Source organism: Eleutherodactylus coqui, chromosome 4, assembly GCF_035609145.1.
Source record: "Eleutherodactylus coqui strain aEleCoq1 chromosome 4, aEleCoq1.hap1, whole genome shotgun sequence".
Classification (NCBI taxonomy): Eukaryota; Metazoa; Chordata; class Amphibia; order Anura; family Eleutherodactylidae; genus Eleutherodactylus; species Eleutherodactylus coqui.
Window position 1 is genome coordinate 239519697 of NC_089840.1, and position 27582 is coordinate 239547278.

A 27582-nucleotide genomic window follows, 5' to 3' on the forward strand; every position below is an offset into this window, starting at 1 on the left:
GTGCACCGCAAAATTCAGTCCTGCATCTGTAGCGCTATTACACAGGCAGTAATGGCGCTTGTTTCGTAGCAGGCTAAAAGGTTAGCGGGCATGTGTCAGCTACTTTGAGCTGACACACCGAGTCCAGGAACGTAAGTTTTAGATTTCCAACCCCCCATGTTGCCCCGCTGTCAGTTTTCAAACTCGCCACTGAATGCTCTCGGCAGATGCACCAAGCAGTCCTTTCATTCTCTGCATGGGATGGGTGGACTGCTTTGTGCTCTGCTGAATGCGTTGCAGTGACGGGTTTCAGAGCTGACAGAGGGGGGCGGGAGGGGTGGGGTGCGGAGGGGAAGGAATCAGCAGGTCACCTACTTTAAGCCAATAACGTTAGCTTATAGGGCTTAAAATAGGTGGCAGGGTCTCTTTAAAAGGGTTGTTTAGTTAAATGGGTTGTCCGATTGCACTATCACCCAATTTAATTGTACGCCATTCGCCTATATAGAAAGGCTTGCAATATATATACTGCTATGAAAGGGTCTACTTTCCCTATTTGGGAGCTTTCTGGTGAAATGCCATTTCATGAAGAATACCTCGCTTCCTGTCATGGCTGCAATCATCGCGTCACAGACTACGTTAATTTGCTAGGCGGCCCAGATTTTCCCATTTCTGTTCTCAGTAGCTCAGATAATGCGCAGTTCAACCGTGTTATTGCACAAGCATCCACATAAGAAGAGGCAGGAGGAAGTGGAGGTAAGCAAACCCAGTGCTCCCTGTGTGCATCGGCGGACCGAAAGGTGCATTGGACGGGTATTCAATAGTATTAATTGTGCAAATATAGGCTAGATCCATTTTTCTTTACTTATGAAAAAGTAATCAGACAACCCCTTTAAACATTGTATGATAATATAGAGTAGTAGAATAAGGTACAGACAACTGTATTTGAATGTAATCACGCACAGCAAGCTAGGCGCCAATCTGCGTGGGACGCTCCATTTGGAGACGGTATAAAATCTAGTAAGACAATAGCGCAGCATGCCACATTATTTGTCCAGGAAATTGCCGTACAGACTCCATTGTGTCAGTCAATAGAAAGATCTGGCAATTCGTTTCCTTACTCCCCTGATGAGGCAGGCAAACCCAATGTCGAATACTGGTGTGGACCCAACCCCGGGTTTCCAACCTGTTTTTTATTAAGTTGTCCAGTAAAAAGAAATAATCACAGACAACCAACAATTTTTACAGACACATCAGAAAACGGTGAAGAATGATAAAAGATTCTGAATAATAGTAAGGTACGTAGTATGTAAGGCCGAAAAAAGAAATATCAACCCACTTTAGCCCATTACCCCCCAATGTTGATCCAGAGGAAGGCAAAAAAAACCTAACAAACTGTGAGGTATCCATATCCAGAATACTGAGAAGAACACATTGGTCATTGGTAGCTTTTTCTCTAAAATTGTAAAACGGTGATCGTTACCATCACAATAATCTGCTCAAACACCTTCAAAAATATCACTGACTTCTGTTTTTAGGACAATGGAATAAAGTGCCTTATTTTAATGGACTTTTCACAAATTCACAGAGTTGGCAACCCTGACTCAGCATAAGGACTGAGACGTGAATGGGACTACTGTGTTCTGATTAACAGTTCGCAGTCTCGCTGCATAATCCTGTGCCGGGGGAACACAATTATACAAAAATTCAGGTTCTAACTAGGATTTTGCTTACGTGCCAAATCCAACATTCCTCTTTTCTAATGTTCCCAACAACAGTAGATAGTCTGAACACAGACGAGATCCACTGTATAACATGCACTGTAGACCGTTAGTGAGAGGAGACGAGACCCATTCAGTCAAATTACTAGTACATTATAACATACATGGCGATGCCTACTTCAAAGCCATCATCTCTTACACAAATATATCAGTAGGGGACAATTAAAGGGGTTGTACCAGAGGTAACTTTTATCACTTATCTATAAAATAGGTGATAAAAAAGTCTAATTTGTGGGGTCTCATTGTTAAGACCCCCACCAATCCCAAGAATGGTCAACCCATGTCCTCCTCCTCTACTCACTGCGGTGATGCTCTCCTCCCAGCCGCGGTGACATCACATTGAATAGAGCGATGGCTGAGCACGACTGGCTGCCACTCCATTGATTTCAATAGGGCTGATGGAAATAGCCGAGCACTTGTACTTGCTACCTTCAACAGCTGCATTGAAGATTGGTTGTGTATTTGTGGTGGCGCGACATTAATCTCCTCTTCACTGTGGGAAGAGAGGAGGTGGTGTGTGTGTGTGTGGGGGGGGGGGGGCAGTAAGTCCACGGTGAGAGAGGGGGGCACAGGACCCCGCTTCTTGCAAACATTGCAAGTCTCAGTGATGAAACGTCCAACAATCAGAGTTTTATCACCGATCCCTAGAATAAGCGATAAAAGTTTATCTAACTTTTGACATGTCCAATGTTTTGCTAAGACCTCCATTGATCATTCTAATAAAGGGGCTGCTGCACTCACATAAGTGCTATGCCCCCCTCAGCTGTCTTTGTTGCCTGTCAGCTCCTCTCAGCAGCTGAAGGTGAGTGCATAAGTGTCTATAAAAGTCTATGCAGTAACAAACACCTCAGCACTCATACACATTTAATATCTGGGAAAAAAACTGCACAACTATCATTTACACTAGCCGCATGAAAATACAAGATTCTCAGCTGATATTTTGATCAAAACATGCAGGCCCATCCATCACGTCTAGGTGAACCTCATTGGATGGGTTCCTTATACTACAAAAATCTCTCTTTGTGCCAAAAAACCTCCAAATGAATGTAAAAGCAGGATACCTGGCCGTATGCTCTCAATGAAGCACTTGTGACAGACGTGTGAATGGACTGAAGGACAACGTGTAGGCCAATGCAATACATACAAAACACAAAAGTCAGCACGTCCAACAAATAATGTATGTGTTGCAGCTTTTGTGCACCTTCACATTTAATTTAACAGAGACACATGCCTCAGCCCTTATACACATGTGGGCCTCATGTTTTGATCAAAATATGAGCTATGATCCTCAATAGAGATGAGCGAGTACCAAAATGCTCGGGTCCTCGTTATTCGAGTTGAGCTTTTCGTAATATTCGAGAGCTCTATTCGAGTAACGAACCCCACTGAAGTCAATGGGAGACCCGAGCATTTGTGTATTTGACCCGCCCGATGCCGACCCTTTGTTTTTTTTCTCTTTCTCTCTCTTGCTCTCTCTTTCTCAGCAAGCCACATACTGCTGTGGACGTGCGGACGTTGGCACGTCACAGCAGGAAGGGGTCGAACTTGGCGTGGTACTTGCTCGAGTAACGAGCACCATCGAGTATGCTAATACTCGAATGAGCATCAAGCTCGGACGAGCATGTTTGCTCAACTCTAATCCTTACATGTTTGTGCAGGTGGTATAAACAGCAGTTGTGCCCTTTTATCAGATATCAAACGTGTTGAAGCCCATGTTTGTTACTGAATTCATTGCAGCCATGTATGAGAAGTTTCCTATTCTTAGAAGTCTATGCATCCTACCAAGAGGAACTGAACTAACAGACAGCGAAGACAGCCAAAGAGGCAAAGATTTGGCTAAACACTGCAGCTCCTTCATCTGAGTGATCATCAGGGATCTCAGCACCCGGACTCCCACTGACATGTCAAAAGTTTTTAAAAAGTGAAGTTACTCTATAATAATAATATAAATAATAATCTTTATTTGTATAGCGCCACTCTAAGTGTTAATCACAAATAACACGTTATATGAGTCCAAAAGGGAAAAAAATATGAAAATCTATGTAAAAAGTATCCTAGCCCCAAGTCATCACCTGAGCATTACATTTTAACATGTCAATCTGGGTACCTTTTATACTTACATTTTATGGAGAAAAAGCAAAAAAAAACCAACAAAATAAATTGTGAAAATTAAACAATTCCTATAAAAAAATAATGATTTTTTTTTAAAACTACAATTGAAAATTTAGAATGCTCTTACTTGAGCTACCCACGGAGTATAACAATATCTTGCCGTTTCTTTTCTTTAACACCTGAGTGCTAAATTTGTTCTTATGTGGCTACATTGTATACATCAAAGCAAAGAGAGGGTTTGCAATTTACAGAGGGTGGGATATCCCAGCTTTTTATGGTCTGCCCACCCAGCTTACACAGCTTGGGGACATGAGCATGAAGAAACCTGCAGTGAAAGAAAGCTTAGGGTGTCTGTGTGTAGGGTGAATTGGAGGTAACAAAGGGAGAGGCAGGTCTGCCGAGGGAGCCTGCTTTATCCTGCCCCAAGAACACAGATTTTCTTTCACTATTGGTCTCCGCAAACAACAAAATGAGAAAGTGCCATTTCAAATAGCTGCGCTCAGTATGTCTCTGGTCTAAGAAAGCTCCTGGCACATTTTAGTGTCACTTGTTTCACAATACGGAAATGTAAGTCAACGCCTCTTCACAACCTTGCCCATAATTGAAGATTTCTCTGACAAGTACAACTCTTATCAAAAAGTGGACAGCGTAGAAAAAGTACCTAATATAAAGATAAGGCCGGGTGTACAGTGTCATCTATGGGGAACAGGCAGTTCTTTATTCCCATTGAGGAACTTTTCGGTGACATTAAATCTTGTTATTTGTATAGCGCCAACTTATTCCGCAGCGCTTTCAACTAATTTATTTATCACACACACACACACACACACACACCAAGCTGGGTACTCATTTTACCGACCTCGGAAGGATGGAAGGCTGAGTCAACCTTGAGCCAGCTACCTGAACCATATAGGGATGGAACTCACGACCTTCAGTTAGGGGTTCTCTAAGATACCTCGGAAAAATGAAATAGGGATGGAACTCACAACCTTCAGGTAGGGATTCTTTAAGATACCTCAGAAGGATGGAAGGCTGAGTCAACCTTGAGCCGGCTACCTGAACCACATAGAGAATCCCTACCTGAAGGTTGTGAGTTCAATCCCTATGTGGTTCAGGAAGGTTGACTCAGCCTTTCATCCTTCCTAGGTATTGTAGAGAATCCCTACCTGAAGGTTGTGAGTTCAATCCCTAAGATACCTAGGAAGGATGAAAGGCTGAGTCAACCTTCCTGAAACCTATAGGGATTGAACTCACAACCTTCAGGTAGGGATTCTTTAAGATACCTCGGAAGGATGGAAGGCTGAGTCAACCTTGATCCGGCTACCTGAACCACATAGAGAATCCCTACCTGAAGGTTGTGAGTTCAATCCCTAAGATACCTAGGAAGGATGAAAGGCTGAGTCAACCTTCCTGAACCACATAGGGATTGAACACACAACCTTCAGGTCATGGGTGAGAGTTTAGGACTGCATTTCTTCTACCTTAACACTCTATGCCACACGAGGCACTAAAAGTCCAAGTGGAGTCTCGCTTACAGAATAGCACAATTTGGACTCTCTAAGATACCTTTACACGGAGCAACTATTGTTCAGATAGTCACTTAGAGAAGTCGTTGAAGTGCATGGACAACAGACGTTGTTTGCTTTTACAGACAGCGCTGATCGTCGATTAGTCGTTTGCCAGGATATCGTTTATAGAGGGGATCTCCATGTAAATTCGTTCTAGTAAGAACAACTCTGACTTTACATCAGATGACTTTTAATCAACCAGCAGCTATTTTTTTGGGTGGACTGCAATGAAGCGATTAGCGACTTATCGCTCGCCACTCTGTCGGTAGCCATGTTTACACTACTGTCTGAATTTGCTCATTTGAGCAATTAATCAACCGGTAGTCGCCCCGTGTAAAAGGTAACTTTAGGCTATGGTCACACAGCAGAATCCATGTCAAGTACAATGCAAAAAATGCGATGTGAACCCACCCTTATTGCTCTGGGGTCACTTGACATAATTTGGTATAAGTGATTTAATTCAATTTGAATCACGTCAAAACCTCTTAAGCCATGTTCACTCATTTGAGACTCCGCGCCTAAACCCTGATCAAATCTGCTAACACTCCACCAGCAACATATACATGGGATATTTTACACCACATTTACAGGATCTGGTGAAAAATCAGAAGTGTGGATTTTCAAACCCAAAAAGTTACTGCTGTAAATTCTTGAGAGGAAAGACTAGAGTCTATTGTATTAGAATGGGGCCAGTACATGAGCAGAGCCCCGGCCAATCAGTGGCAGAAACCAGGGTTTCTAAGAGGTCTTCACACGAGCGTATGCATATTTGCGTGTGCTGAGCACAACGTATTTGCGGAACAAACATGCATCGGTATGTATTTTGCTAGTCCTTGCGTGCGCAAGGCATGCGCGTTTGTACACGCCAAAAAATATGCACCATAGCTCCCAGCTATTGAAATGGCTAAGTAGTCTAATGAGCTCAAGATGCGTTCTTTTCCTGTGCAACTACACAGCGTATCACGCATCTCTTAGCGTTTTGCATTGACTTCTATGAGGACTTTTGGTGCGAAAAATGCGAAGAATACAGGACTTGCTGTGTATTTTTTTTTTTGCACAACCGAAAAGTGCAGGAAAATATACGCATATGAACAAACCTCGGCGCAATCAGCACAGAAGAGAACCCATGGTTTTCAATGGGTTCATTCACATCTCCGTATTTTGCACGTGCATTTCGGTTATGCAAAAAAAATAAATAAATAATAAAAAAATACAACATGCTTCATTTTTCTACGTGTTTGTGCACCAAAAGATCCCCATAGAAGTCAATGGAGGGTGCGCAATACACAAGAGGATGTGTGAGACACTGCGTCATTCTACAGGAAAAAGAAGACATTTCCATCGATGAGTCTTTGTTTGGCGCATGCAAATGAACACAAAAAGTACAGTAAAATATGCTGATGCTATTGTGAAAAATGTGTTTGATTGTTCAGGCACGTACAAATACGCATACGCCCATCTGAAGCCGGGCTCAGATTACTGCCATAGGCAAATCCATTGCATATGGACTTACTTGATTGTATTTTAATCAAATCAGATTCACATTTTTTTTTTTCTTAAGAGTACGTAAGTAATGTACCCCCCTACTGGGGAGGAAAAAACCCATCAACGGGTCCATCCAGCACATCTAATATAGAGCGCTGTTTTAACAGCTCTTCTTAATTATCCAGCGGGAGACCTATTATAGCAGACTAAAGCTGGCACAGCCATCCCTGGAGCTGCGAGGTTCTTTCAACATCATCGTAAAAGTCTGAAGTAGCAACAAAAAAAATATTGTAAGGAGGGATCCAGTAGGTGGACGTGTTACATTATAACTGAACACAATATTAGGAAAATTAATTAAAAAATTAGAAAAGGTCTATGAACAAGAAGAGATGCTCCTTTTAGCTTGAAGGGCCACTCCGGCAAAAAACTCATTGTTTCATGCCTGCCCTCCTCACCTGATTGCCCGTCACACTCTAGGAGGTCTACTCTGTGTATTGCAGCTACTTCCCTGCAGAGAAGACCCCTGTCTGATGCTTAGCAGGCACCATCTTGAGATTTTTTTTTTATACTTTCAGTTTCACATCTATCCCATGGTGCATCAGCACTGCATTAGCTGAGACTGTATCATCTTTGCATAGGGCAGGTACAGTTTAAATATCATTACATTCTATATTCAACCTAAATAAGCTACAAACCATACGTATACAATCAGGAGAATGATCAGTGATCTCCTCTATTATAACTGTGTGACAGGAGCTGTGTGATCATCATCAGTAACTGTGATAGGAGTGTCTGTGCCTCCCTCTAGGTAGTTTCTGTTGTAAGGTTCATGTAACAGCATCACATAGATTGAAAAACGGATTGGAAACTGAATACATAACCCCAAGGAAATCTGAACTGGTCAGAATTGAGATCATATGACCATCTGAGGAAAAAGAGGCCGGGAGCTTTAGACAAAGGATAAACTGACCAATAGAACATTAGCCCACTTATATATACTGGAGGATAGCTACATGACGAATGAATTAACAAAAATAATTAATTTGGAGGGGTTGTGTTGATACACTGAATCTAACCTCCATGAGGACAAAAATCATGGCTGTAGTAAAAATAAAGAGAGCCAAGATAGTCGCTGTTGATTCTTATTGGAAGCGGACACCTTATGCAACAGCTCTCCGTTTAGTCCAACTTCACCAAGACATCAGGAATGCTTCATGATTGCCTGAAGAGGCGGGACAGAAAAATATCTACATTTTAGATTTGAAGTGGCTCTTCCCGTTATTTTGGCACACAGTTATTTGGACAGTGCTGTATACACGGGCGTACACTTTATACATTTTATTTACCGTGGATGCTGGCCAGAAATTCACTATTTTCACGGACTGTTTGTAAATTTAATAACTGTTGGTTACCCTGGCTGATGGCGCCAACATCATCCTTATTGTGCTGGTGCCAACCAGAAGGTGCTTACTTCTACTGCACGAGAACCACCTACCTGTGATGATCTGTAGGTCTTATCCACACCGTCCCATTATGGATCTGTGCTACATAAATTATTAATATGGAACTAATTGGCTATTACATGCTCATATTGTGACTTCAGTTCTCTGAATCCGCGGGGAAGTAAAAAAAAACCTAACATGTTCTGCTGCATGGGGTATTACAGCAGCATGTTCTCCTTAAAAAATTACTTTTAAGGGAGAATAATGTGCCTCACAGAGGGCCTACATGTATTTATCCCACTCATAGGCACTTTATACTGTTTTGTAAAAGGGCTACTCCGGCGAAAACACATTTTCCACCCTTCCCCTTCCCACCCCCCCACCTGATTGTCACTTCCCTGCAGTGCAGCCTCCTGTCTGATACTTATCAGACACCAGATTGATGGCGAGAGTTTTGCTTTCACTTTTACATCAACCCTGTGATCCAACAGCACAGCATTAGCTAGGGACTACAGAATTTCTGCCCAGTGGGAGGAAAGTTAAATTATCTTTACCTTCTATTGTTCATCTACATAGGCTACAGACCATAAGCATAAAGTCAGGAGGATAAGCTGTGATCTCCTCAATTAAAGAAAGGTGTGCTAGTAATGATGATGTGATTGTTCCCGGCAAGAGAAACCAAGTAATCTTGTAGATATGATACCTTTTAATGGCTAACAAAAATACATGATGTTACAGCGAGCTTTCGGACCTCTCAGGGTTCTTCCTCATGCATAATGAAATAGATCAGAAGAGGCAGAATATACACACACACATACTAAGGCCGCCTGCACACGGGCGGATTTGCATTGCGGAATCCGGAGCGTGCGTCCACCCCCGGATTCCGCAGCAAATACTGCCCATAGCATGCCATGGTAAAACGTGATTTCCTCTACACGAGCGGAATTAGCTAGCGATTTTCCGCTCACAGAGAAGAAATCACAGCATGCTGCGATTCAATGCATGAAGTCAATGGAAGCTGTCCGCCGTGTGACCCTTCCGCAATCATCATTGCGGAAAGATCGTAGGATCCGCATCATCACCTAGCAACAACGCTGCATAATCTATACTGCGCATGTGCGCTGAACGCACATCCACAATACAGATCCAGACAGGTATGTGGGGATCACCGGCTGGGCATGCAGGATCCTGCAGCAGAATCCGACCCGGCCGTGTGCATGCGGCCCTATAACGAGGCACAGACATGGATGTGATTAATTTGCACCTAAAAAAATACCACAACAGGAGGAGTAGAGAAATAAATAAATAAATACTTAAATAGTGCAGAGGAGTGACTGTGCTCCCTTCTGCAGTAGGTAACACAGACGGAGAAGCTGACTAGAAATTGAACAAATAAACCCGAGTAAATCTGAGCTGGTCAAAAAAGAGGGAAAAAGAGGCAGGGGTTTCAGATGGCATGGAATAACTATCCAAGGTAATACTAGCTGACTTATTTATACTGGGGGCTAGGTACATGGTGAATGAGAAAAAAACTATGGAGTGGGCCTTTAATTTGTTTCAAAAACTTTACACTTTTTCAAAAACAAGCCTCCTCGGCCACAAAACAAGTTGTGTTGAATATCTTTGTACAAGGAGAGGGCGATTACAGATGGGATCAAATAAACAAGATACAATTGTGTTCAGAACAAAAAGGTACACGGTTTTTGTCTTAAAATGTAGTGGTCCTTGTGTATACAGTTATTAGGTCTTCCACCCTTTCACCATACTGTAAGAACACTAATGGCCCGTTTACACATAACTATTGCTGCTCAAATGAATAAAGTGAGCGATTATTGTTACGTCTAAACGTGAGCTAATGACTGAATGACCAACAAAAATTGCGCACTGCCCAATTGATTTCAATGGGGTTTAAAAAAGGGGAAAAAAAACCCCAAAAGGCTTGTATTACATCAGGTTTGTGAGCTTTTTTTTAATGGAAAAATAATGCTGCAGACTGCGCCATTTTCCCTCCCAAACATACTGAAACCTAACGGAAGCAAACTAAACCCGTTCTATTTGCTTTCGTTTTTTATTTTAAATCCTAGAGAAATTTTATTTTAGTTTTACTCCTCCAAAAAAGAAGCAGAGAGATGAAAACCCCCAACCCAGGCGTAAAAGCAACTTAAACGGCGTGATAAACATAAGCACAATACGCTTCCATCTTAACATAAACCATTTAGCGCAAGCAGAATATATTCTATCCAATTCAAAAACATATGAATATGTAAAAAAAAAGGTTCTCTCTGAAAAAATCTTTTTAAAATTTTGTATTTTCCTTAATTAACCAAATGTCCATATCTATAGAAGCGATTGACCAAATCAAAACATGTTTTATGCGGCCATTCATTATAGAGGTTTGCCTCCTTTCATTGAATTGGCCCACACACATTTTAAATGGACCAATAAAAAAGATACAATTTCTTTACCATCCCTGCTAAGAGACCCTGCCACGTTTTGTTGTCCAGGTTCCCGTAAGGTTAAGTTCAGTGTATAAACGGACACGCTGGGCTATGGGAAACAGCCAGCTTCGTCAAATAAAGCCAGGATGGTACAAGGGAGACCCCACTGGGTCTTTTATTTAGGAAAACAAACAGAAATGGCACTGAGCCCCTCTGCTTATGGACCAATTTAATGATAAACCAATGTTCTCTCTCCCTCTCAGGGGAAATGACAATTGGCCAAACTTTTGGGACAGAGGACAAAAAAAACAAGCTGTCTGTCTCCTTTTCTTGTCTCCCATTTCTTTTCTTATTGCACGTGTGTTCTTGTAAAAACGATTAGATTGCAATTTGTATAACACTGTGACCCCCAAATTCAGACGTTTAACCCCTTTATGAAAAAAAGAATGCCAAGAATTCTCAGCTTTGTGGCAATTTACTCAAACTGTGATTTTCAGGGTGAAATTGCAAAGGTGGCTCTCAGTCCAGATCCCTGAGTTTGTACCTCTTGTGTGGGAATTGATGTACACAAGTGGGGGGAAGAAAAAGCATCAGTGGGGTCTCAGTGGGCAAACAAACCGAAGACGGGGACTAATTTAACTCAACAAAAAAGACAAAACGATTTACCCAAGAAACTTGTTTGAAAAGTTCTTTATTCTCCCTTACCGCAAGGAGATAGAAGTATCCTCAGAATGTAATAGTCACTCTAATTACTCTTCCAACTATACAACCCATTCATATTTATAGAGGCATCGCCTCGGCATTTAGGTTTGTGCTCATAAAGGGCAACTATTTGAATCTTAATTTTTGAATTAGCTGCGCGGAAAAAGTCTGCATAATACAACAATTATAATAAGAGGTTACAACAACGTTAAAAGCTGCCAGTGAGCGACCAGAAGCTCTACCGAAAAGATTTTCGAAAATATAGATTGTACATTTTTTGTACTTGTGGTGGGTATTATTGCACAATGTACAAATGTTCATTTCAACACACGAAGTACACTTTTCGAAGAAAGAACTTGAAGAATAGAGTCCGTTGTCTATAATAGTCTATGATCCAAATACGCAATCTCCAAAATTGAAGAATAACTTTTTATATACTTTCTTCTCCAGTGTAGGACGGAGAGCGGAACACATGGCAACTGGCGTAATGACCGTCGGGTTTCAGAACTTGGGGTTGAATCTGACTAACGGTAATATTTAGAAGTTGAAATGTTCCGCCATATACTGTTAGGTCAGTTGACTTCCAATGAAAATAGTAAGAATTTGAGATTGAAATCTACAAGTTAGGCTGTGAGCCCCATTAGGGACAGGAACTCTTGTGCTAAAAAATAAGCAAAAATATACAGGGTGACCCAAAAAAATGTATGCGCACTTCAATAATAGTTATTTATGTCCTTTTTTAAAACCTGAATGGAGTTATGGTAGCAATATGTAGTATTACGTTGTCTCTAAAGAGTCCGTAGACACATGATTGGCCATCGGGATGGTCTGGTCTGGATGGTAATGGTGACCACTTTGAGAACCTAATGTGATTACAGAAGTCAAACATGACTTTATAGCTATGCTTTGACATCTATGTAAATCTAGTCGTAAAGCTTTTATGCAGACATTTTTCATGTTGAAGTATGTATACATTTTTTGGGGCCACCCTGTAGGATACATTCTGTATCATGTAACGGTGACAGATTCCTCAATGAGACTGTGGGCCAACCAGTAGAACCTATAGGCCTGCAAACATTTTCAGTCCCCTATTCGGCTTTTATGTAGAATGTGTAATGAATGATATTTCTTAATTCTAGACCCCCATGGTACAACAATTAAGTCACTCTGCATGATGGCTCTTCCAGTTTCATCCAACATATGACCAAACTAAATTTTAGTTTTTGTAATTTCTTTTTTTTTTTGGAACGATAAACTAGTCTTAGAGAATGAAAAAAATGCCTGTACCGTTGCAGTTAAGGCTAGGTTATTCCTCCTTTGTTACAACTAAGCTTTCTGTTTAGCTCAAGGCTAGTGTTAAACCTGTCAAAACATAGAAAAATGGCCAATATTTCAGACAAGTCTCTTAAAGGTTGTTTATTGTCTGTATTTTCTTTGCAGACGGACAGAAGTGCAACAGATACCACCGAGCATTCTCGTAAATGGTGTGTACAAGAGTTTGCCACTGACCCTTGCCGGGGAAATCTCCTCTTTCGGAACGATTCTCTGATCTGCATGGACTGTAAAATTTGCAGTATTGTATTACATTTCGGTGCATAACTTTAAAGCGATGTCTCCTTAGGAACACTCCACTTAACTGGGCAAATCCCTTGGTAAATACTAGAGGGGGTGAAGAGAGAAAATCTGTCATGATCCTCAAATCTGGTGAAGAGGCACTTAAGTACTTGTGCTTCTTTCTTGCAGAAAGCCGACCGCAGGATTCTGTGGTTATTGCAGTGAGAGGAGCGGGATGTGTGCTTTATTGGTTAAACTAACAAAGATCAAACTCAGCGTCTGCTTTTCTCTTTATGTAAACAGATGAATGAGCAGTAAAGCAGCGTTCTATAGCATACGGGATAGTTATGCCAAGAGCACATTACGGGGCTTGACATTATGCAGAATGATACGGTTTACTCTTCGACAACATGCGATACTAATGTGGATGCTTCTCGATTAGCCTTGTAAGCCAACTCCGTGCTCGAGAAAATGCAACACAACACCAGAATAGAACTGCAATAAAATGGACAAAAGAGGGGCGCTCCCTAGTGTAATATCAGATACACAGATTGTAATGGGATTACAGGTATAACAATGCATTAACCTGGTGGTGGTGTGCTCTGGACACCAAACGAATGTAGCCTCCTACGCGATGTGGAGACCCCCTAGAACCAAGCAAAGGACCAAGATATGATAGAATAGGAACACCGACAAACAACATATACAGGGTAAAACAGCTCGCCAACGAATCCAGGCTTAAGGTACCTTTACATGTATCAACTATTGGCCAAGTATCTACTCAACCTTTCACACTAGCATTTTGTCTCCGTTGAGCCTTTCCATCTCTCTATTCTGTTTTTGGAGCAGAGAAAAGGAATTAAAACTGAAATAAATGTTTGGGGTTTTTTTTTCCCATTGATTTCAATGGGTTTAAAAAAAAACGGAATGCTTTCAGCTTGCTTCAGATTAGTTTTTTTTTTTTAATGGAATAAATAATGCAGTCTGCTGTTCAATTAAAAGGGAAAAACACTGCAATACGGGTATTGAAGTTAGTATTACTATAAAAGGGGCTGTCTTACCAAAACCACCCCTACTCTAAAACTAGCTGTACCGGCAATCAACTAAATGCAAACCAGAAACCAGCTCCTCTGCAGATGCTCCCACACAAGGACCGGATGGAACTCACAACTGATGGACAGAAAAATGGAGAAAGTCCAGTGTTGGGTTAAAAGCTTTCAACTTTTATTAAATGATCCAGACAGACATGGAGGAACAAAAGGACATGTGCCGTCTTACATGTTTCAGGCAAGCATGTTGCCCTTAATCAACTAAAGGCCCGTTTAGACCTGCCGATCTCTCATGTGAACGACGTCAGAGTTCACTCAGGCAGCCTATTTATACGGGCAGATACATGGTTGGCTCGTTCCAATGAGATATTGTTCAGTTGTTCACATTCACTGTATAAGTCAATGGGAACGATTGAACGATCGGCATTTAAACTGATTAGCGAACGAGCCAACGAGGATTTTTATGCGTAAAATGAACAGTGAACGAAAAGCCAATGATTTGGCTGCATTCACACTGGACAATTAGTATTCCTTTTTGCTTCTTTGAATGATTATCATTTTGTGTAAAAGGGCCTTACGAATGAGTAGAAAGAAATAGAGGGAACCACAAGGCACTGGGACATACATACCTGTGTTATGTGGACTTTAAATGGCAATATTAACTAATGTCAAGCGATTTCTTTTTTCTTACATACAAGTGACATAGTTCTTGGGCCGCAGTGAAAGGACGGCCCAATGCATTTGTCCTTTGTGGTTTGCCAGAGTGGTTAATCTATGAGGACAAAAGGCCATACCAACACAATTGTAATTCGGCTATGTAACTATACACTGAATGGCCACTTTATTAGAGCCATCTGCCCTTTTATGATTGGAGCTTCCCTGTATGGAAATTAAACAAGAACTGCCAACCCTGCAGGGTGTTCTTGTGCAACGGTGTCAAGCGTTTACTTAAACAACTCAATGCAAACGACCCGTCTATGAAAAGGGTCAGAGAAGGATGTCAAGAATTATTGATGAACAGGCAGTGGACAGTCAAGCGAATTGCAGCCAAATACAACGCTGATGCTCCAACTAAGGTTTCCAAATGCACAACTCGTCATTCCTTAATTCGGATGGGCCATAACAGAAGATGACCGTTTCAAGTTTCATTGTTAGGAAAAACAGAAAGGCAAGACTCCATTGGGCAAAAACTGGATCTTTTTGCCCCTTGTCAGAGTTCTGTTGCACCATGATGATGGAAATGCCAGAATTTGGCGCAAGCAGCATGAATCGATGAACCCTTCCTGTCAGCTGTTCAGAACACGTTAGCACTTCCATCTAAATTGAGGCAAATGCAAGAAGCTCTCCTGTCCACATGGGCCAATATATACTGCGGAACGATTTCAACACCTAGTGAAATCTATGCCACGATGATGAAAGCCCAAAGCTGTGTTTACACTGAACGATTCAAATGAGCAAAACTCAACGATAGTCGTTCAGTTTAAATGTTGCCAGCGACTGAACAACAAATGAGAATCGCGAGGTTCTCGCTTGTCCAGTTTCAGCCGGCATAGAACTCAGAGCCGGCTCGTTCATTTGGGCAATTTAAACACTGATCTTTACTGTCTCACATAAGAACGTACGACAAGTAAGCGAGAAACGCGCGATTCTCAACGAGAACCGTGTGGTCTAGACAGGCAGCCTAAGTGTAGACGAATGGGTAATGATGTCTCCAGGTCTTTCGCTTGGTCAAATTAGAATCCTCTTGTGTAAAAGGGGCAAAAGGAGGTCAAATATGCTACTAGATGGAGGTCTGTAATAAAGTAGCTGTTCAGTGTATACAACATTGATCCTGATTACCTGTGACAAGATCCAGTCCTAGTTGGGACTATACAGTGCATTGTAGAGTTCGATTACAATTATGAATGTACTTAGGAGTAAAATAAAAAATATATATAATTTATATAGACTTCGTTCATTTCTACAAACTATTTGTAATTCTACAAGTTACTCATTCTCAATACTAAGATGCATTTTATTCGTTATTTTCATACTCAAACTAAATCCCTAAAAATAATAATTTTCTCAACTCAGAATGCACATTTTAGGTTTAAGGCATTTAAAATTCTACAAAACTAGAGAAAAACATGGAAAATTATATCTGCTTCATCTGTAATGACCAACCTGAGTTTCTAGGTCTTTAGTACTTTTTCTGTGCGCCTGTATTACCTACAGCAGGTTCCACACCCGCCTCTCCAACTACATCCGGCCTGTGTACACAATATCATAGAGGTGGGTATCACAAACCGCAATCTGACGACGTAGCAGAACAGAACTGACTTTGTAATGTATCCGCAAACATTACAAGCTCTAGTCATAACAAAGTCATCACACAACCGCTGTCATCAGTGAGCGTTCAACTAGCAAAAAGGTTATAGAAACCCAAGAACTACTACTTAATCCGACTAGCAAAAGTTATGATAAAAGTAGTAGTTGGGGATCACAATATCAGCATAAAGAGAAATATATTTAAACCACAAAATTAACTAAATCTGTAGTCATTTATGCTTTGCAAATTTCAAAAGGGCTTTTCCGATTGTTTTTTTTTTTTTTTATTGCACCCCCAGTAATTTTCTCTATGTCCGCCCCCCTCCAGTGATGCACCGCTTGCTCATTCCAGAAGTGTGTCATGCGGCCTGTGATGTCACCGCCGCCTCCTGGTCCAGTGCCATTCCATATATAGTAAGGGCTCCTTCACTCGAATGTATTTTGCATGCAGAATCTGCTCCCGTGTGGCTGCTCACACATATTGCTCAAAATGCGCGCAATAAAGCTCACAGCATGTTCTATCTTGGCGCATATTATGTGCACATAGACCCCAAGTGCATGGCGATTGGCAGCCCGCAGCAAGTATGCAATAACATGGGCCGCAAGACTGTTACATGCTTGTGTGAAGCCACCCTTTGGCAGGTGAAGTGGAGAGAGCTTTAACCCTTTCCAATCCAATTTGTATCCTGGTTTTCCTAGAGGGGCTTACTCTTTTTCTGCCATTATACAACAGCGCTATCTGCTGGCTAAAGCCAGTACTGCATGAGGTGACATGTTGGATAGAGTCCGACAGCAGACAGGCTGGCAATATACAGTAAGAGAACCCCGACGGACGTCTTCCAACATCAGAGCTGTACAGCCTTAAATCATAATGTCTTCAGATGTCAGACAGTGGATTGGAAAGGGTTAACGCAGAAACAGGCAAAGAGCCTGCATACAATTCTAATCAGTAGATGGTTAGGTGCCGCATGGATCACATTAGCGTGACTATATAGAACAGAGAGGGATGAGAGAGATCTAGGCTGTGGTGCAAGCTGCTGATGTATAGGGTGAACTGAGACAATGAAATTGGTGTTTTAGAAGTAACACATTATAGAGTATGCAGACCCCTTCATCAGACAACTGTGCTATTAATTATTGTGCAGTTGGTGTGATAAATTGATCATTGATGGCCAGTGGATTCACATTCTGTGGCCGGAGGCCCTTCCAATGTCTGATGAAGGGTTCTGTAAACCTCGAAACACGTTACCCGCTGGTTCTAAATAAAGTGCACTTCTAAAACACCAATTTTTATTCTCTCTATTCAGATCACATAACAGTTTTCCCCACAGCTTAGATCTCTCTCATCCCTTTCCATCCCATATACAGTAACACAGGCTAGGATCTGACAGCCCTAGTACTGTATACAGCTCATCATTGATGGCTTTCCATTTGGAACGTGAAGCTTTGAAAACGCAGCCAACAAATCGCTGCTGCAGCCAATATACATCAAAAATGTTTGAGGGAAAAGGAGGGGTAGCAAGGGAGCATCAGGCATTGCCACGCAAGTACTTGGTCTCTTTTTTCTTCTTCTCTTTCTAATATCCAACATTCCTCTCACGGTCACCAATGTTTCAAATAAGTCGGAAAACCCATTTAAATTTCAATTAATATTTCGTAGATTTTCCTCTTGAAGATTGAAAAAAAACAAAACCAAAATACAAAGACCACGCACAGCGAGTCCATAACATGCAGGCAATCTCTGTTGGTGAAATACACGCCTCTCTATGGCCTCCTTTATTTAACCTGAACACTCCTGCGACTTTGCTGTGAAAGTAACTATGTCAAAGAACAAAACTTGTACAGCTCTCTGTTGAGGCGGTTTTCTTATAGCCTGTAGACATCACTAGTATGACAGATTTATGGAGAACCTCAATTACAAAACATACTTAACCAAGGAGAACTAATGATCAGGACATATCCCTTTGGATTAGATTACAAATGACGAATTACTGAACTAACGACTCTGTATGTCGGACCGATGCAAAAAAATAGCACCAAAATCAGCCGTTTTTTGGCTCTGCTGTGAAAACACTGACAGGACCCAACTGATAGATGGGAATGAAGATGATCTTTGTATTAAAACAAACCATAAAACCCATATGAAACTACAATTTTTTCATAACCGCCAGCCTCTCCGTAGGATACCTTGCCGAACGCCCCTTTAATTACAAATGCCTGATCCCGACCTCCTAATAAAGGGCAGGAAAGCATTTCCATCTAATAATCTAAAGCACTTTTTAGGACTAAACATCAAGTATAATAGGAAAAAAAACCTTCAGATGTGCTAATGAAAGAACACAAGTGTATTCCTACCTTTCCCTAAAGAACCACCCGCCTTTATTGTTTCTTGGTTTTTTTTTTTAAAAAGGCATGAAAAAGGGATAAACTTCACACATAGACTTCTACATTAGAAAGAAAAACATAAAAGAAAAGTAGAACAGCCCTTTTCAGCGGTGACAGGTTGGACGTTTAGCCGACAGTGTCGAGTCTTGTGTTGGCTGCATGCTTTTTGGCTCTTGATTCGCTCTTCAATCAGGCTTTGGTATTATTGAAAGATCAGACTAAATCCTGCCTGTTCAATACCTTAATCCTATTTTCTACAGCTTTATTATCTGTTTCGGCTTCTCTGGGAACAGCAGTTAAGGATGGCACGTTCTCAGGTAGAGAGCATTCATTCATTACCAAAAGAACATTTAACAAATCAGCTAAATAAACATGGCTTCCTGGTTCTCCGCTTCTCTTCGGTTTCTTAAAGTACGATGAAAATTTTTTGTTTTTATTTAAAAGAAAAAAATAATTAAAAATGAAGGATAAATTTAAAAATCTGTTTTTTCCTTATGTGATGAAATAACTCATTTTTGTATCCAGCTCGTTCCCAAGCACGACGGAGATTGAAGTTTGCTTTGAATTCTTTTGGTTTTCTCGCAGCATTGTTTCTCCCGTCCAAGAATTCTAAACCGCAGAGGAAGAAAAACTGAAACCAAACTGGAAGCTAAAAAATGCAAAATGGGGAACCTGACACTCCAATTTATTAATTGTGCTTGTCTGCTCTCCTTAAGGCAGCTGATCTTGACTTCTAGAAGAAATGCTCTTAACACACCTGTTACGCTTTTCCCTTTGCTTTGTTGAAAGGCAAATAATCCAAAAAGTCAAAATCAAATAATAAAGTAGTCAATTAAATAAAAATGCTCTTCCTAATATACTTTTACTTTAGAGGGGCTGTTCGATTTACAATTTCTTTTTGTTAATAGGACCCAAAAAGAACCATAGATGACCTAGTTACTGGCTGGGACCCCCCGATAGAATTTCTGCGGAAACCGAGCAGAAAAAGTTACAATACAGTGCTATCAGAGGGTTAATTAAAGGGAGGCTTCCAAACCACAGCCAATTTGAACCGGGGGCAGGTATGAACATTAAGGCCAAGTAAGGGATTCCACTTTCCTGCTCCGCTTCTTACGGTATTTCGAGACGGATCTGTGACGGAATCTTCTGCCGGCTGATCCAACTCAGTTGGAAAACCGGCCTAGGTCTTATTCAGAACAACCATGCTTTGAAGAACCATTCCGAAAAGAGCTTGGAGTCATGGTATTGGTGATGTGCTGATTCCTCCCCGTCTGGATCGCCTAGAGTGACAGTTGTCTCCCTGTCTCCCCGCCCACTGGATGATGTGGGCGGGGAGAGGCCAATGCAGCACCGCCTCCGTGACCCCAAGCTCCATTCGGAGTGGCTCTTCAAACTAGGTTTATACTGAAACACAGTAGCATTTCCAAATAAGATATGCCCTCAATGTACATATGTGGTTCGGGCAGCAGCAACCTGGTCGCAGGTGCCCTTTAACCCCTTAAGGACTACCGTGTTTTGGACCTAAAGGATCAGACATTTTTAAGTATTTTACCTATGTGGTGGTTTTACTGCCTGATTTTTTTTTATCTTCCGCTACCCAAATTATTTTGGTTGCGGTTTTTTTCCCCATGACATATAAGGCTATTTTTATGTACTTTTTCACTTACTTTTTCTCCGTTTTTTTTAGTTTTACGAGGGGTAAAAAGCTATAAAAAATTTTTTTTAATTTATAGTAGTTTCTTTTTAAAATTAGCATATTAATGCTAAAGTAAAAGTATGGGAATGAGCTCTTGATTTTGTTTCAGTCTCAGATTACAGGGTGCATACGACAACGATTTTGGTTGGCATCGGCAGTCGGTCATTTTCTTTATATTTTTTCATTTTATTCTGTCTTTTTTTTAAACTTATTTTTGGATTTTTTTTTAAATCTATGACCTCCATGATATCATAAGACCTCTGGGGATCATGCACATTTTTTTTTTTTATTTCATACTTTTCCACTGTAGCTGGGGCATCCATAGGTGCCCCAGGAACGAGTACAGGGGAAAACATCCCCTTGTTGTGACATCGGTCAGTAGCAGAGCTCATCGGTGTCTGCTAGGACCCTGCAGCTCTGCTGTGACAGGGGGCACCCAAGTGGTCGGGTGATCGCTGACTCACACAGCAGAAAAAACACCTCCGATTTCACTTTTTAGTACATATCTCTGAGCACTATATAGCCTGGAAAGGAGATTAGAAACTGCTTCTGCCTTTTCCTCCGGGTCCTTGGCTTTGTCTGACAGCCGAGAACCTGACCTGCTCCTGCTTGATTGTAGGAGCAGAGTCTTTAATCCCGTCCCGTACTACTTTTATTGCCCAGAATTAAAGGCAGGACCAAGCGTCATACAATTACCGCCCATGGTCCTTAAGGGGTTAAGAAAAACAAAGTGCTCATGGGAACTGTGGACTGTTTGTGTACTGCATTTGTTGGGTCTGTGAGAAGAAGATTGATTTTTACACAATTCGGCAATCCTGTTCTGTAAACCTCACTGACCTACAATTTCCCAAGTTCAGCATGTCTTAGGCCTTCCTCACAGAGGTGTTTGCAGTAACGCAGTCTTTTTCAACGCTGCGTTTACTGCGGTTTCAGCAGCTTTGTCATGCATTTTTTACAACGGTTTGGCTGGAGAGCTGAAAACGCATCCAAGGATGCTGAAAAAAATAAAAATAAAATAAATCACCTAGTTGGTGCTGTACGGGTACTTTCCGCTGTTCTCAAGAGCTCCTGGCACTTGTCATCATCGACAGAGGATCTTTTGCTAGTGACTGGGTTTGAAGACCCTGCCTCCAGCAAGAGATTGCTCTAATTGGCTGAGCCCACTGAGTGTCAGCAGACTCAGCCAACCACAGCCAGCGCTGGATGCACCAATCGCAGCCATTCATTGAATGCCTGTGATTGGTGCATCGAGCACCGGCCATGAATGGCGGTGTCGGCGCTCCTGAGCCAATCAGTGCAATCTCTCGCTGGGAGGCGGGGATTTCAATTCCCACCACTAGCAATAGATGCTTTGTCAGCTTGACAAGGGCCCAGGAGTCTGCACAGAGCTCTGGAGTGTGACAGCGGCGGGGACGCCGATGGCACCAGCTGGGTGAGATTTCCTTTTTTTTTTTAGGTAGTGCATTCAGCGCTACCAAAAACATGGTACCAAGTTGTGCCACGTTTTCAGCAACGCTGAAACCACTGCCCATTCATTTCAATGGGCTGAAAATGGGCAAAGATAAAACGTGCATCGCTGTCAAAGCGCAGTGTTTTGACGCTTGTGTGAACAGCCCCATTGAAATGAATGGGAGCCTTGTACAGCGTTTAGCTAAACACTGTACAAAAACGTCTGTGTGAGGCAGGCCTTAGCCCTAGACGTTTCCACTCCTATATAAACAGTACCTACAGTTGATGGTGTAACTCCAGCATGGCAGAAATTCAAAAAACTAATTAGTAGGAAAGGTGGCATACCATGATCCAATCTACAGCCAATACTTGTCTATAGAGATTGCAGGGCTGTACGTTTGATTTTGTATAGACTGTAGCTATTAGCGTGGCTGAAATGACCAAGCCTAATAATTAAAAGAATTATGCACATACACAGTGTCCTATGATTCCCAGTTAATGACAGATTGAAATCAAGCAGAGTTTGATAAAGCCTAATTCTCACGTCATGCATCACTGCCGAAAGCCGTATCTGGCCAGATATTTTCCCCACGGGGTAAATGTTGTATTATATGGTGGTCCTTCAAATCAATTCCCGATCATGTAAGACACTGACAGGTTTGCTCTGCCAGAGGATCCTTAAAGAGGACCCCATCTATGACCTCCATATGTCCTGTTAGAGCGTATAGGTAGCCTGAGTCTTCATGGGAGATCCCCTTTAAAGGAAACCTGTCAGAACCTTTTAGCCTCCTAGACTACATTGTGGGGCTCAAACGGTGAAGGAACTGGGAGCTGCTTTTTATACTCACCAGGTCCCCCGTTCCAGCTCTGTGACCCCGATAAATCAGTACACGTACCCAGCATGACTCTTTTCAGACGGATCTGTGCTTGTGCTCAGATCAATGAGAGAGTGCATGCAAGTAGCCACCCGAAAAGAGTCACGTTGTGTGCACGCACTCATAGCCACAATGCTGGAACGGGGCACCCTGGACTCCCTTTTGCCTAACCTTTGAGCTACGTAGTTGCTGGGGCTCCAACGTGCTGACAGGTTCCCTTTAAAAGGGGTATTCCCACTTCAGTCAGTCATTGCCAAGATGGAAATATCCAAGGTGGTAATTCTGGAAACAGCCAAGCTGGTTGTTCCATGACTCCCATAGTAGTCCCTGGTCATGCAGAACCAGCGTAGCATAGCAAGCTATGCAGTTTACATAATAGGGAGGTATAGGAACGGCACAGCTTGCTCTGCCATTTCTGTAACTACCGTAGAAGTGAATAGTAGTTACGGAAATGGTGTAGAACAGCCGGCTCGGTAACCTTGACCCCTTCTGCCCACTGTGTACAGTAGGGTATTCCTATTTCAGCTACGATGGGCTAAGATACCATTTGTGAATATGTTACATAACATTTTATATCGCAATTAGTATTTTAAGATTACTGATCTTGTGACAAAGCCTTTTTTTTTGGATGGAGAAAGAGGGGGGGGAAATGGCGCAGCAGTATCAGGGAAAATAAGCGGTGATCATGTCTATAATGTGCTGCATCTGGTTATGTAATTAAGACATTTATGTTTTTCTAAGCTGTTTACACTTAAAAAGGCAGCCTGCAATAAATACAGAGTGGACATGGTAGTCTGTAGTACGCTTACCACTAATTCAACAAAACACCCACTCGCCTCCAAGCATACTGTATATTCCCATCCATACTACGGAGCCCTGAAATGCAGTTAGCCATAGGTCAGAGGCTAGGATTACCTAGGGAAGCAACTACTGGCATACGTTGTAGATTATGTTGCACTGAATAGCATTACCATATGGTGTGTCAGGGAAAAATACTGTACTGAAATATGCTGCAATTTAGAGATCTGTGAACTGAAGAATGGATGGAACCCATGGATCCAATACATGAAGCTAATGGAAATCGCGCTATTTTAACAGTTCGAGTAAAATAAAAATGTACCTCGCTCCTAGTTTCCCTATGTTGACACATATGTAAAAACTACACGGAAGTAGAAATTTTCCCTTGACGGGTCTGTAAAGTGTACTTTTATAATGGGCCTGTTCTGATGTTGGAGCCAATGACGGAGGTGACCGGTACTACGTAGGCGCCGCTCTGCAAGTTGTCACAGAGTAATTCACTGCACTCTCTTTCTCTCTTTGAAAAGAGGTTCTCCAGCAGCTGCAGCGTGGATTACCGAATTCTATGATTGGGTCGCTGCAAAAAAATAAATAATCACAACATACCGTCTCAGCTGCTGCATAGCTTCTTATTTTGAAAAGGATGTGACCATTGCAAATGAATCAAAAAAGTGGGCAATAAGAGGTTCTGTGTCAGCTGAGTTCACCAAATATTTAGCACTTCTAACTGAGGACCAACCATTTACCTGTGCTTGCCCCCTAGGACCCAGCACTGCAGCGTCACAGTTCCCCTAGTCTTTGTTTAGGGACGGCTAACGTCTGACAGCTGGTGCCTTCTCCTGGCATCGTGGCTCCCGGCATCTAAGTGGTGATGCCAGGAGAATGGCATCTGACAGCTTTGCTTGTTTAGGAATAGCTGCCACCAGACCGCTGCAGCCAGAGACCGTGGGGCTGCAACACTGGATCACCAGGGATAGGGACAGGTAAGTACTGCTGCCTTTGTTATTTTAACACATCTGCAGCGATAGGTAAAAAATCATCCAACAATCCCTTCAAAGGGGTTTTCAGAGAGTCCTACGATGATGGCAGGAATCTGCCCCCGAGGATCATCTGGAGGGCCATGGCCACTCCATTGTCTACATGCACAGCGGCTTGTCCCATTCATGTGAGTATCAGGCCCCATGATTAGGCACTGACAGCCATTCTGAGGATGGGCAATCAATGCTTGACTCCCAGAATAAAAACAATTAAAGGGCTTGTCCTATAAAAATCAGGGTAGGGGAACTAGCTCATTGGTGGGGTTCCGATCTCTGGGACCCCTACAGATTTCAAGAACATGAATCTGGAGAATCCCACGCTGAAGGTAGAGGAGATCATACATGTTCAAGTGCTTGGTTACTTCTGACGGTTCCATTCAAATGACTGGAGCAGCAATGCACTTGTGTGACCACCACTGTCTTCATTGGGGGACACTCCGGACCCCTGTTCTTGAGATAGTCAGACCCCCATTATAAGCAATAAATCCCATACCTTGTGGACAGAGGAAAACTTTTTTTGTGAAACATCCCCTTCAATTGAAACAAAAAACATAACCAGGTCACTGAGCTCCAAAATGATCATCACAACCCCACAAATGGCCCCTTATAATTCAGACTGCAGGGCTCACATTGAAGCCAATGCAATCTATCCCAAAGAGGTTTTATAAAGACTCCAACTATTGCATATCTGCCAATACACTTTCTGCTCTTTGCATCCGAAGTATTCAGAAGATCAAATGACCGAGTTCTTCTGAATTCCAAGAGCTTCTAACGCAACGCATCTGGAATTCCTACGCGATACAGTACATATAGAAAACATATACCGGCACCGTTCAAGGGTCTACAAATGAGCCGATCTGGCCAGGTCATTGCCCTCCTCACCCACCTGCTCTGGTCTGTCAGAAGGGTATTCAGATACATCATTTTACAGCAGCGATATATTACATACTTTAGGAAAAATTCATCTTAACATGAAGAAACAGCTGCCCGCATCCACGGCTGCGTACTACCCAATTGTTCCTACTAAGTGGTTACAAGTCCAACGAGTCGTCTTTGGTTTACCGTATACTACCTAGATCTAAAGTAATAGCTCTAGCCCAGCCTATAAATGCTTTCTTGTGACAATACTTTACTACATTTAAAGCAGTTGTCTCATTAGGACAACCCGTCTGTATTTCCTAGTAGGGCAAAGATGCCATATGAGGAGGTCCCCACTCAGAACCCTCCTCTATGGCCAACGTGGAGAGCCACTGCAAACACTATCAGAGTCTTAGCGGTCTCAGCATGCCCATGTATTAAATGTCGATTTTGGGAAACCCCATCCACAGGACAGTGGCCCCAGCGATTAGACCCTCATAGCTAGAACTGCAGTCATCTGGTAAGGAATTTTAAGGGAACCTGCCAACTACAAGCACCATAAAACTAAGTTATGGTGTCTTATTGGGAGTTTTACATTGCCTTGAGGATATGAATGTTCCACAATTGGACTGCCTGCACAGAGTCCGGACCTGAACCCTACTGAACATCTCTGGGACAAACTGGATCATCGAATCCGGAAATATGAACAGCGTCCATCTTCTTTGAGAGAACTCACTAGACATTTTCAGGATGAATGGAGGGAAATACCAGCTGAAGTGTATCAGACGTTAGTAGAAGGAATTCCATGGAGAGCATCTGATGTCATTAGGGTACAACTAAAGCAGATGTCAATGATCTCACCAGATTATATAGTATTTGCATTACTTTGGGTAGATGAGATATGGGGGTAGAAGAACAGGCATACCTGATTATTTTAAGTGGTTTTGAGTGGAGTATGGATAGAAGAAGAGTCAGACAAAGCTGCTACACATAAGATAACATGTGTGATGTATAGTGTTATTTTACCTTGCATATTACGCCTGCTAAGTACACTCTGACTCCTCCTATACCGCGCCGGATTACTGTATTACGTGATCACATGCCAGAACACAATGAGGAGATTCATCTGCTCATACCGCAGATTGCTAGACCAGTTTCACAGTCACTAGACATCGATAGGAAAATTTACACAACACATTAAAAAAAATGGTCCTGCAAGATCATTTATGTTATGAATGTGCTGGCAGAGAACAGATGTCTGATATTACACATAGATATTACCTCTGAAGGTCCCAAATCCTGAGCGGTGATGTATGGTGGCAGCAGGCCGTCCCAGTAACAAAAGAGCTGTAAAGACAGAGAGAGGGAAAAGACATTACCCAGGAGCGGGATCACGGGGTCGCCCGTCCTATACGGGGAGCAGATTTGTCATTCATGTTGCATCCCTTTTCCTTAGATCACTGTGCTTTGCATTTAGGAGCCTACTGCTTATAGCACTTCTGTAGCAGTGAATAACACACAAATCCACGTTAAACGCATGCGGGTTTCCCGTAAATTCTTCATAATCGTAGTCTCCTAATACTGTGGTGTGATGTTGTGTGGCATAAAACCAGAGTGACCCCAAACGCAGCAGGGAGACGGCGACAGCGCCCAGAGCACGCCAAGGACACGTATATTCTTCTTCTCCCTCACTTCTCATGCTGCTGGTTTATGAACCGCGTGGTGGAAATGTGCCGTGAAACATAAGCAAACTACTGCTTGCCGTTTTATTGCAGTCATGTTTTTCACCGTTTTTTCACGTAAATTCACTGGTTGAAAAGGTCATCTGCAGATTTTACTGTGGATTTACACGGTCGTCGTACTTGATAGCTTGTGTTCGTACTATAGCCAAAGTGCAAATTGCTTTATTTACCTAAAATTACACTTTTGTAATTTAGCCTTTGTAATTTGTATCTATGAAAGGGATTAAAAATAAAAGCCCAACCGTCGTCTTGAAGGAGTCGCCATCTTGTCACTAACAACTGTGATTGGCCATATTTTAGAAGCCAAAAGCAATGCAAACAGTAGAGT

General features: G+C 42.1%; 1 protein-coding gene across 2 annotated transcripts in view; it reads right to left on the reverse strand.

The window, feature by feature from the left end:
• FBXW4 (F-box and WD repeat domain containing 4) overlaps positions 1-27582 on the reverse strand; it is a 168656-nt gene that overhangs the window by 36370 nt on the left and 104704 nt on the right. Inside the window, exon 6 of one of the 2 annotated variants that reach the window (XM_066600954.1) lies at positions 26794-26859. The exons of the other annotated variant lie outside the window; for it this stretch is intronic. Coding sequence (XP_066457051.1) covers positions 26794-26859 — 66 coding nt within the window. The remainder of the gene's footprint in view (positions 1-26793; positions 26860-27582) is intronic. 2 annotated transcript variants of the gene reach the window in all.